This window comes from Mobula hypostoma, chromosome 11, assembly GCF_963921235.1.
Source record: "Mobula hypostoma chromosome 11, sMobHyp1.1, whole genome shotgun sequence".
Lineage (NCBI taxonomy): Eukaryota > Metazoa > Chordata > Chondrichthyes > Myliobatiformes > Myliobatidae > Mobula > Mobula hypostoma.
This window is the reverse complement of record NC_086107.1, coordinates 18,049,172-18,061,400: the sequence shown is the minus strand read 5'-3', so window position 1 is coordinate 18,061,400 and position 12,229 is coordinate 18,049,172. Positions and strand designations below refer to the sequence as shown.

Here is a 12,229-nt window from a genome sequence, read left to right as displayed (position 1 = left end):
GCTTGAAAGGCCAGAAGGGCCTATTCCATGCCGTATCTCAATAAATAACCAAATAAAAACATTAGAATGGATCTCCTTAGTCAGGGAGCTGCACAGAATGGAAACAGACCATTCAGCACACCACATCCAACTTGACTAGTAGACAGCCATCCACACTACTCCCATCTCCCGACACTTGTCCTATACCCTTCTGTGCAGAAGTGATTCAAGTACTCATTTAGAGATTTCTTCAAAGCTGCCAATGACCCTGATTGGATCTCCCTCTCCAGCAGTGCATTCCAGGTACTCATCACTGTCTGGGTGAAAAAAGACTCATCGGAATCTCTTCCCCATCTTAAATCTACATCTTCACATTTTACCTCCCCCAATATGGGAACACTTTCTTGCAGCCTACCCTATCTATAATCACTCAATTTTATATACATCAGTCATGTCCCTCTTAACCTCCTCCCTTCCAGGGAAAACAGACATCGCTTCTCCCGTCTCTTCTTGAAACCAAATGCTTCATCCCAGGCAACATCCTTGTGTATCTCATCTACACCAATACATTCTTCCCGTAGTGTTGTGCTCAGAAATGCACACAGTACTCCAATTGAGGCGTATTCAAAAGGCATTGTATGAAGTTGGATCATCACCTCCGTTTTTGTATTCATTGCCCTGACTAATGAAGACCAGTATCCCATTTGCCTAACCATGTCATCTACTTAAGACTGCCAGGATCTCTGGACATTCATAAATCAATCAATAAAGTGCAGAAGTTAGGATGAAATGCTGAAATTGTATAAAAAGTTGGTGAGGCCTTATTTGGAGTATTGTTTCCAGTTTATGGCACCTATCTACAAGAAAGATGTAAATAAAATTGAAAGAGTACGGAGAAAATTTACAAAGACGTTGCCGAGACTGGAGGACCTGAGTTATAGGAAAAGGCTGAGTAGGTGAGGGCTTCATTCCCTAGAACTTTTAAGATTGAGGGGAGACTTGATAGAGGTATACAAGATTATGAGGGGTATAGATAAGGTAAACATAAGCAGGTTTTTTTTCCCCACTGAGGTTGGGTGAGACTACAGCTAGAGGTCATGGATTATGGGTGAAAGGTAAAATGTTCAAGGGGAACATGAAGGGGAGCTTCAGAGGGTGCTGTGAGTATGGAACGAGCTGCCAGTGCAGTTGGAGGATGCAGGATCAATTTCGACATTTAAGAGAAATTGGGGTAGGTACATGGATGAGAGGTATATGGAGGGCTATGGTCCCGGAACAGGTCGATGGGTTTAGGCAGATTAATGGTTCTGCACAGACTAGATGGGCCAAAGGACTTGTTTCTGTGCTATGGTGTTCTACGACTTGCACTCTTAAGACCCTATCATTCATCATACATGTCCAAAATCATTTATTAAGATTCATCTGCCATATATCAGCCAATTTCACCAACATACATACATTTAGTGGACACTTTAATGCAAATTTCTAATCAGCCAATCATGTGGCAGCAACTCAATGCATAAAAGCATGCAGACATGGTCAAGGGATTCAGTTGTTCAGAACAGACATCCGAACAGGGTAGAAATGTGATCTAACTTTGACCATGGAGTGATTGTTGGCACCAGTCAGGGTGGTTTGAGTATCTCAGAAACTACTGATGGTCAGAAGAGAATTGTCATACTGGTCAAGCTGACAGGAAGGTGACAGTATTTCATAACTACATATCACAATACTGGTGTACAGAAAAGCAATCAACATTAAGCAAAACTCGTCAAACCTTGAAGTGGGTGGGCTACAGCAGCAGGCGGCCACAAACACTCGGTGACCACTTATTAGGTACAGAAGGTACTTAATAAAGTTGCTACTGAGTGTATCACTCAAGCTTAAGATGCACTTTCGATGACTCTGCCAAAGTTCATGTCATCTGCAGCTTTACTGATCCACGTATATAACAGAGGCCTCAATATATTTCAGGTAAATGCTGGAAATGCACAGCCCATCACAATAATTTTGATCCTGGCTTTCAACTTCAATACTGCATGTTAGTGCCTTAGTATCCCAGACAAACTGTGTCAATTAACACTCTTAACAAGTTGAGGCGTAGTGAAGAGCTACATGTCATCAGTCAGGATCTTCAGTAGAAGTATCAGTACCCCAGAGTAAAGTTAACAAATCACAGATAACATTGGCCTCAATGTCAATTGTAAAAGTAATAGCAGACTCGAGATTTTCTAACCTTTATTTTTGGATACAGCATTGTACTGTCCTTATCTGCTCCTTTTGAAGATTGCAGGTTAAAATGAGTGCATCCTCCAGCTTTGGCAAGTTGGGCTGACTTTAATACATAATCATAATCCACACGAATGAAACCATCCTGCAAAAGAAGGAAAACAATGTCTCATTAGTGAGAGTCTGAAACCACAACAAGGATTCTTATTGTAAAATAAAAGCACTGATTTGTATTGAACTTTATAGCTTTTCCAAAATGCAACAATTTGCATTTAGGCATAGGACAGCACTCCAAAGTTATCAGAGACCAAGTTGTAAATATGCATTAATTAAAAGAAGCAATAAACTATGGCTGAAATAGGTCAATGTTAATGACTGAAGCAAAGGATGATGGAGGAAAAGAGAAGAATTCAAGGGCATTGCTCTAAACCTATTCTTTTATATCCAATACTACATTCATGTACTCATGTGATATTCTTTGTAAAGTACAGAATGGAATGAAATTCATTTATACAAAGATAGCTGCAGGAAACAATCTTGGAAAAATGAGCAGACTATCAATGAAAGGTTCCATTCTGATAACATAATACCAATTTACATTGAAATGATATATATCATTTGATCTTAAACTCAGAACAGCTTCAAAAAATTACTACAGATTTGATGGACCAAATAATCATTCTGTTTTCTACTGGTGAGGCGAGGGCCTCCGTTCAGTGTTGACCATAGATATTATGTCCTAGCTGTCTGGGAAGAAAGCCTGGGGAGTACAATATGGAAAGTGAACTGTTGCCCATGTAGCAATCTCACACTGTCCACGCAAATGATGAACCCAAAGGAATAGCAAAGACCAATATAGTTTGGTAACAGTTTTCTACTGCACTATGACTTAAAGATCCCATGAAGTCATCCAGGCTTATGACTAAGCCCCTTAAGATTTAGAAAACTTGTAAATCTCTCTGTCAGTAGAGATAAACCTATTAGAATAGCTTACTGACTTTTATTTAACACTTAAACTCGGACACAGTCACCAATGCCCAGTTGAACCTGAAGGGGTATGCACAAGAAAATGTATTGAGAGGAACAACATCCTGGCCAGAGAGGTGTACATGAAGTAGTAGCATTCAAAGGTTCACTTATTTATTATCAAAGCATGTATCCCTATACGACTCTGAAATTTGTATTCTCCAGGAAGCCACAGAACAAAGAACATGGAAGTCATTGAGAGAAACATCAAACCCACCGTCCGTACAGAAAAAGAACAGCATCCCGATCATCAACCCCCCTCCCCTACACAAAATGAAACAGGAACATCGCACAAAGAACTAACAGATCATCAACCCCTAAACACCTTTCACTCACACAACAAACCGGAAAAGGAATGGGCGACAGAAAACACGGAATATAAAGACCATGTTTGAAAAAAAGTCCACAGTCCATAAACACAATAGTCCAATTCGTAAACGCAGAACTATGGTACCACTTTATGTATCATCGACATTCATCGAAAGAGCGGGTCACCACACAAGACAAAGGGGCGTACCCGCCTGCCACAGCAAACCACACACTCATAAGCCACTCAGACACCTTCTCTGGCAGCAATCAAAATGTAAGTAGTCCATGCTGAAACTCCCATCTCAATGAGACATTGAAACATTTGCCTCAATGTCTCAATCTTCCACAACGCTTTAATCAGCGATTAATGGACGCTGTAAATGGTGAAGTGCGGTCGATCACACAGTCTCGTAGTTTCTTTGTGTCAAGGCTGTCTGAGTATGCACTCACTTCCTGGAATCTCCTCAAAAACAGCACAGCACTGGCTAACTCAAACAATCTTCAAACTGTAAACTGCAAACTCTAGCAGCCCCAGAAACACATTCAAGGTAAAGAAAAATAGATGTGAAAGTAGTAAAAAGAGATATTTTTGTTTGCCATCTGAAAGATGTTGACCGAGAGAGCATTGCACCCTGGCACCATCTTGACAGGATGGGCTAATTGAAAACACAGCAAATGGGAAAGGGAAGGTCATGATCACTTACAGTAAGTTTGGAGGACTGAAACGTTATAATTAAGGGGTTGAAGCCTGAACAGAAAGTATATGGAGAGGGAGGATGAAAAATCAGAAAAATAAGCACAGAATAGTCACACTTGGAGAAGACAATGCAATAGATTACATTTACAGTGATAGGTCAGCTGAAGTAGGTTAGGCTAAAAAAAAGGGTAATCTATGATGGGTGAATGAAACCACCGTTAAATAGTTGCCTGTTTGAGAACCAATTCAATTAAAAAATTTTTGGCTATCTGGGATCCATTTCTTGCCTACCTGGACGACGCCGGGGGCGAATGAGCAATTTCCCCCCCTAGCTGATTTCTCACGGCCCTCATTTGAGATTTAATGCTTAGTATTTTTGAGCACTTTGTATAATAGGCATCCCTCTAATGTTATGTGTTTTTTTGCTTATTTCTTGTTTATATATGTCTGAGCTGGTATGTTTTGTTGATTTTATCGTTTTTTTTTTAATTTTGAAAATAAAGTATTAAAAAAAATAGTTGCCTGTGATTTGGTTCTAATTGCAAAACATCAAGTGACATACGTCTGCATATTTTACAAAATGTAGGAAGAATGTGATTATTTCTCTCCTCTACTTTGAACTTACTTGGTGTCAATATGAAAATAAAATGTTCACTAAAGGACAATCTTATTAACTATGAAAAGCAAAACAGGTCAATTTTAGGACAGAGTTGTACAAGATGACCAAAGAGGCATAGAGCAAATGAATAGCTAGAGATTTTTTCCAGGATGGAAATGGCAAATATGAGGGGGCATAATTTAAAGGTGGTTGGAGGGAAGTGTAGGGGAGTGTCAGAGGTAGTTTTTTTGTCTACACACACACACACACACACAGTAGTTAGTGCATGGATCACACCACCAGGAGTGCTGGTAGAAGTAGATACATAGGGACATTTTTGAAACTCCTGGGCAGGCATGTAGATGACAGACAAATGGAGAGCAATGGAGCAGGGAAGGGCTCGATTGATCTTGGAGTAGGTTTAAAGGATGACAGAACATTGTGGGCCAAAGGATCTGTACTGTGCTGAAATGTTCTACTCTCTATGGAACAATTCAGAACAGCAGGATAACTCCTCCTGTTCACTGAATTCAAGTTGTACACCATCTACATAAATGCAGATTTAACGTGACTGAACAACTTGAACATCTCCCTCCCCATCTCATTTGCACAACTTTCTTCACAGTTATGACTATTGACATTTATCAAACATTGCCGTAGATATTGCAACCACTTATGGTCATTAAAAGTCGTTGAAAAATGGAATTAAAGTACTGTAAGTGCAGCCACATTTCCATAAGCTACCAGTCATCAGGTCACAAAGAATCTGTGAATATCTTCTAACAATTGGGATGCTTTTTAATAAAAATATAGGTGCAGCAAGCTACCTCCCACATTGATTTTAGCTGCTATTCTGAAACCATTGAATGATACTTGGTGCCACACTGATTTCAGTTGAATTTATCTCAGTTCAGTGCTATCCATTCCCTCCGCCCCACCCTCTACTTTCCAAGACACCTACAGCTTATTTGAAGAGCTAGAAACAAACAGATCCACGTACAACAGAACAACTTTAAGCCTCAAAAGTGTTGAAAATACAAGTCAATTATTCGATAGCCCAATGCCTGAATTAAATGATGCTTGATTTTGCTGCCCTTAGTTCTTGGTCAATGTTCTAAAACAGACTGGAGTTGACAGAGGTTCACAATGGTCACCTGATGAAATCTGAACTGACACAAATACTATGAGCTCACTTTAAATCCAATTACGCAGCTACACCACATCAATACCAGCCCAGCCAATAGACGCTGGCGTCCCTTATTCAGAAGGACTGCAAACACGCAGCAGCCCCTTGCCCGTGAAACAAGAAACCACGCCACTATTTCTAACACCCACGCTCAACCATCATCCCTTCTCAATAGCTTCGAGTTGACAAGTTGCCTTGCTGCTTTTTTTTAATGAATCCACTCCAAACAAAGTAAAATATTGTCTTATTACCAGCCAATAGAATTAATCGCAGAATTTTAAAACACAGAAAAGCTTGCAATAGGTTCCCTTGGTGACTGAAAAACCTAATTCACAGTGGAGAATTTCAAAGAGAAAAAATCAGTAAAGTAAAATTGAGATGTGCACAATCACAGCCTCACAATCAAAAGGACATTTGAAACTAGGTAAGTAACTTATAGTTTTATTTTTCAGATCTTGACTATATGAAAAGAACATTAAAATAACTTAAATTGAAGTGGAAGAACTTTCAGCATTTAAGTGACGAGTAATATTGTGGGTGGATAAATACTGTTACGAAATAGGTGAACTAATAAACAATATTTGCCCACAAATCACCAAATGCTAATACTAAACATCCTGCCACTCCCTTTAAAGAGTTTGAACGGTCTCCCTGTGACCTTCTTCTGGGTGCTCTAGTTTCCTCCCACAGTCCAAAGACGTACCAGTTGGTAAGTTAATTAGTCATTGTAAGTTGTCCGGTGATTAGGCGAGGGTTAAATTGAGGAATTGCTAGACGGAGTGATTCGAAGGGCCTGTATCTTTAAAAAAACGATATAGAGGCATTCGCGTGCTTTCTTCGATCTCTATAACCTCAGTTTCTTTGAAGCCAATGAATCAAATTTCAGAGGCAGAATACAAAATATCATCCTGTGTGATTAATGTTGCCCACAAGGGATTGCTTTCTGGGAACAGAATCTTTAAGTCATTGTGTAGCAAAAAAAAAACAGAATGAGGTTATTTGGTACATCTAGTCTGTACTAGTTCTCCTGAAGCTGTTCTCAGTCTAAATGGCAAATAGAATGCACTAAGCTATTCTACTGTTAGGCACATACCAGCGAGATTGAGCATGTAGCTTTCTGAATCTTAAGCACGCTCAGTCAGAATCATGAATGACTTCAAGGGAAAGCTAGCCAAATATGACAAAGGAGAAGTGGAAAGATATATGGATGGAAATGAACAGGGCGAAGGGCAGCTCACAGGTTGAGTCAAATAGTCGTTACTGGCTCTGAAAGCAAAACTGAAATGCCACATAGCACAGAGCCATAAAGACTAGGGAGATTATAAATTAAATCTATGGTTAATTGCTCAGAGGACAATCTTCATCAACCTACATATTTATCCCTTAAGAACTCAAATGCAGATAGCACCCTCAGACACTGACAGTTAATTAAAATACCCTGCAGCAATCCCCGTCTTAAAGTCTTCTAGTCAAACAACTAATTCCTTAAGGAGCATTTTGGAGATTTATATTTCCTTTCTAAATCTGTATCCTATTAAATAAATTGTAATCTCACTACAGAAAATCCTCTTAACTTGAGCATTACTCTACCTCAGAATTAACACAAGCCTATGAGCAATTTGGAACGTGGCAGTTATTCCTTCATTATAAAAAAGTACAGAATCTCCACGAGTTAAACAGTTACCAAAGTAAATTAAAGGTATGTTATCCAATGATTAAAGAATATACTGTATTTGAAAACAGCCAACAGGTTCTAAATTCGATGAAGCTAATTTAGTAGATGTCCTCCTCACCTGCAGTTAATAACACAAGTATAGCATAATTTATTGCCTGTTACTTCACTGGCATTTAGGGCAGCAGTGAGCGCTGTCCGTCTCTGGCAGTGTTCAGGGCTTCCTTCATCACGTCAGTAACTTCCTTGCTTGTCAGCCATGCAAGTCCCGGGTGGAGACACAGGGATACCATCACACTCAGTTGTAGGAGGATTCTTCACTGCTGTTTCCATAACAGTTTTGTTTTACCAGTCAGGGTTGTTAGCCCTGAGCTGATCCTGCGAATCTGGGGGACTGGTGGACCACTCTTAGTCTGTCCTCTACACTTTGACCTATTTGGCATGGGTGATGCTACCAAGAGCCGAAGCATAAAGCCCTGATTCCAGCTGACATAGCTCTCCAGGTCATTGAGGCACACAAGCCTCCAATCCACGACAAGGTTGTGGTCCTCTTGGAGACAATTATAGCATTCAACAAGAAGAAAGAATGTCATTTATTTATTAATTTAAATAAACACAGACCCCTGTGATAGCCACAATGAACTAACACTAGGGTTTCCCAATCCCCACCATCTGTGATTTGAATAGAGGCATTTACCTACTCAACATACAAAATAAGACTTTAATTGCCCTAATCTGTTCACATTGACTCAGCAAGCTTACAAAGTTGCGTCAGCGGTGGCTAATATTAAGAAATTCCAAATAAGAAAATACTTCTCTTTACCACACCAGCCTTGCCCCTGGTTGTACCCAAGCAGCAGAATCCAACATCGTGACCTTGGAAAGCTGATGCATAATCCTCCAGTTTGTCAAAATCTACAATTTCTTGAGTCTGTTCGAAAAAAATTAAAATAAAATAAAAATTCATTCTAAGAGCATAAACAACAAATTAAAAACATGAAACTTAAGGTTTAATTTTTTCCACCATAGCTCAGGGGTTAAAAACAAAAAGAGCTTCAGTTTTCTGGTAAAGGGCAAGCTTATATGATATAATCAGGACATCTCTTTAAAATTGCCTTATTGAAGAAATGAAGATTCTTTCATTCAAGGAACGATTTACCCAGTTTCCTCCTCTATCAGCAGACTTTAACTAGCATTTGGAGTGCAAGCAGTAAAGTGATAGCGGATTGTTATTGACTTGTTTAATTTTACCATGCAAATCAAAAATCAAGACTTTGAAAGATGCCATCTGATTTTTACTTTCCTGATTTGGACCCGGCTATAAAGGGAATCAGTGCCTCAGGGGATCAGTGCCTACTTACTGCTAAGTAACAGCCTGCTATTGACAATATAGGAATGACCCAACTGATTGCAACTTTGTGGTGCCCTACATTGCAGCACCAGATTATAAAACAGTAGTAAATAACTTATTATCTTTAAAAGGTGAAATCAATATCTTGTTCCTCAGTGTCAGAGTAAAATAAAAACAACTTTCAGAATCAGAATTAGTTTTACTATCACCAGCATATGTCATAGAGTTAACGAATTTCACAGCAGCAGTACAATGAAATACATGATAGAGAAAAGATACTGAATTATAGTAAGTATATACATGTCTATTAAATAGCTAAGTTAAAAATTAGCGCAAATAAAGCTTCCAGTTAAGATGGCACTACCAAATGTGTGAAACAGCTCTCTGATAGTTAAAAAGATAAGAAATCAGACTAAAAACATCACTAAAAATACCTTTTCTGACATAAATTTGTTTATTCTTTCTACTTTTCTTCTAATATTTATATATCTGTGCACTTGTAATGCTACTATGACACTGTAATTTCCCTTGGGATCAATAAGGTGTCTATCCAATTTGTGTTAAATTTTCTCAGCACTGAGGGGCGGGCAATGGCAAGGCAAGTTCAGGGGATGAGCCAAGATGGCGTGTTGCAGGATCATTACAGATGGAGTTCCGACATGCGTACGACTGGCCCAGATGCGAAGTGGGATCACTCTGGGTGTCGAGAGGAGAAGTCAGGGCTTGGGGAGGAGATTTGGTGTCCATACAACCAGCCCGGGTGTGGATTGGATCGCTCTGGGTGCTGAACTGATTTGAAGAGCTTGAGAGCTGCTTCGGGCGGAATGGCGAAATCTGGGCCCAGAGCAAGTCACTGGGTGGCGGGGTCTAGGCCCGGAGCCTTTCACTGCTTCCGGATCCTAGAGCAAGGTAAAATTCACTGTTTAGATAATTTAAACGCCAGACCAGATCAGAAGCAAGAGCAGATTTCACTCGCTCTTCACGATGTTCACTCTTCCCTCCAAGGTGCCAAAGCCTTTTGCTGTTCTATTGTTTGATCAGTTTAAACACCAGCCCAGATAGACCGAAGACGGTGTTGGGATCCAGAGCAAGAGCCATTTTTGTTTGTTCTCCGTGATGGTCGCTCCTCCCTCCACGGCACTGTGCTCCGTGCCCGCTAATATGATGTACTGATAAGTGAGGCTTTGGGCCTACTCCGGGCTGTTCCAGGGTTCAGATCTGAGGACTCAATTTTGGTTTAGAATTGTGTTATTTGCTTTAATTGTTTGCATGATTTGTATTTTTTTTTCTTTCTCTTGCACTTGGAGTATTTGTCTTTTTTTTTTAATTTTTATTCCTTTTTCTTTAATTGGCTTCTTTCAGGTTTCTTGCTTTGTGGCAACCTGTGAGCAAACAAATCTCAAGGGTGTATAATTTATACATTCTTTGATAATAAATGTACTTCAACCTTGAAATCAAATGGCAAAGGAGAAAATGCTGTTCCTGGATCACTGAGTGTGTGCCTTCAAGCTTCTATACCTCCTACCCAATGGTACCAATGAGAAGAGAGCATGTCCTTAATGATAGACCCTGCCTTAAGGCACCACTCTTTGAAAATGTCTTGGATATTACAGAGGCTAGTACCCATGATGGAGCTGAATAATTTTACAAGTTTCTGCAACTTACTTCGATCCTGTGCAGTAGCCCCTTCATACTAGAGGGTGATGCAGACAGAGTGCTCTCCACGGTACATTTGTAGAAGTTTGAGAAGTTGATAGACCAAATCCCCTCAAATTTTCAGACTTACATAGCATATACCTTGCTCTTCCTCCTCCTCCTCACCCGTTTGAAGCCAGGTAATTTAACCCAACCTGTTCCACTTACAACTGTGCTTTCAACCATAAGTCGGCCTTTTAAAGACCATTAAGACATCAGATCAGAATTAAGCCATTCAGACAATCAAGTTTGCCCTGATTTGTTTTCAAACATTGCTGATTTATCTTCCCTCTCAACCGTATTCGCTTGCCTTCTAAACTTCTATTTCCACCTCCCTTTTCTGATTGCAATCTTTTCTCCCAGTCAGTGGTATGTAGATTTTCTGATCATTATCATCTTCCTGTTTGTCAGTGCTTGCTATTCAGAAAATATGTTATCTTCCCCATTTTACAAGGACTACATATCAACAGTACATCACTGGCAATAAAAAATATTCATATTAAAGCCAGTAAATATTCAGGACAGTTCTTTCTTAAATGAAAGGACACCATCCATCTACTTGTCCCAATGTCTCCCCACACCATTTTCAATACTCTTCTCAAAACTTGACAAATCTTTGGTAAGCTTCCAAATTCCTTTCTTTATATGCCTTGGAACATGTGTAGCAATATTCTTCTAATTTAACTTTTTAATGAATGAAAGATTCTAAATCTATCATTTTATCCCAGGGGTTCCCAGCCTTTTTTATGCCATGGACCCCTACCATTAATGTTATTAACCTCTGTTTTAGACCAAAGTGGAACAAAGTTGACTGAATGCAATTTGCAAAAATAAAATTATAACTGCTGAAACAGTAGAAAGATTTGGTGACAAAAGTGAGGAAATAACATTGCAAGCAATAAGTCTGGCAATGCCCAAGTAATGCTTATAATCAATCCAACTTCATTTCGATATTTTGGGTTAGCTATTTTTGCAATGCACACAAGATGCTGGAGGAACTCAGCCAGAAAGACTGATGAAGAGTCTTGGCCTGAAATGTTGACTGTTCATTCCCCTCTGCAGTTGCTGCCTGACTTGCTGCGTTCCTCCAGCATTTTGTGTGTGTTGCTCTGGATTTCCAGCATCTGCAGAATCTCGTGTGTTTATGATTTGCTGCTTCTGCAGAGCCTATGTCAGGGTAGTACTAAGGCACAAAGATGGAAGAAATAATCTGTATGTGACTATAAATGAGAGCTTGACTGCAATTTCACAACTAATTACATTCCAGTGTAAGAATTAACATTCAGGTGCTCCTACGTTATACAATTATGTGGCTGTATGGCTAGATTACTACATTTACTTTATCCATAGGAAGCTAAATTCAAAATGATATAATATAGACACACAGAAACGTGATTGCTACTGATGTGCCCTCCAAAATGGTACCCACATCTCTTGACTGAATAAAGAAAATTCCGAGAAGCTTAGTTCTCACGAGAACCATTTCA

General features: G+C 39.5%; 1 protein-coding gene across 2 annotated transcripts in view; it reads right to left on the bottom strand.

Moving 5' to 3' along the window:
* Positions 1-12,229, bottom strand: part of htatip2 (HIV-1 Tat interactive protein 2) — a 34,393-nt gene that overhangs the window by 18,363 nt on the left and 3,801 nt on the right. For both annotated transcript variants that reach the window (XM_063061725.1, XM_063061726.1), the window contains 2 exons: positions 8,520-8,627; positions 2,216-2,353 (listed from right to left, as the gene is read on the bottom strand). In XM_063061725.1, coding sequence (XP_062917795.1) covers positions 2,216-2,353; positions 8,520-8,627 — 246 coding nt within the window. The remainder of the gene's footprint in view (positions 1-2,215; positions 2,354-8,519; positions 8,628-12,229) is intronic.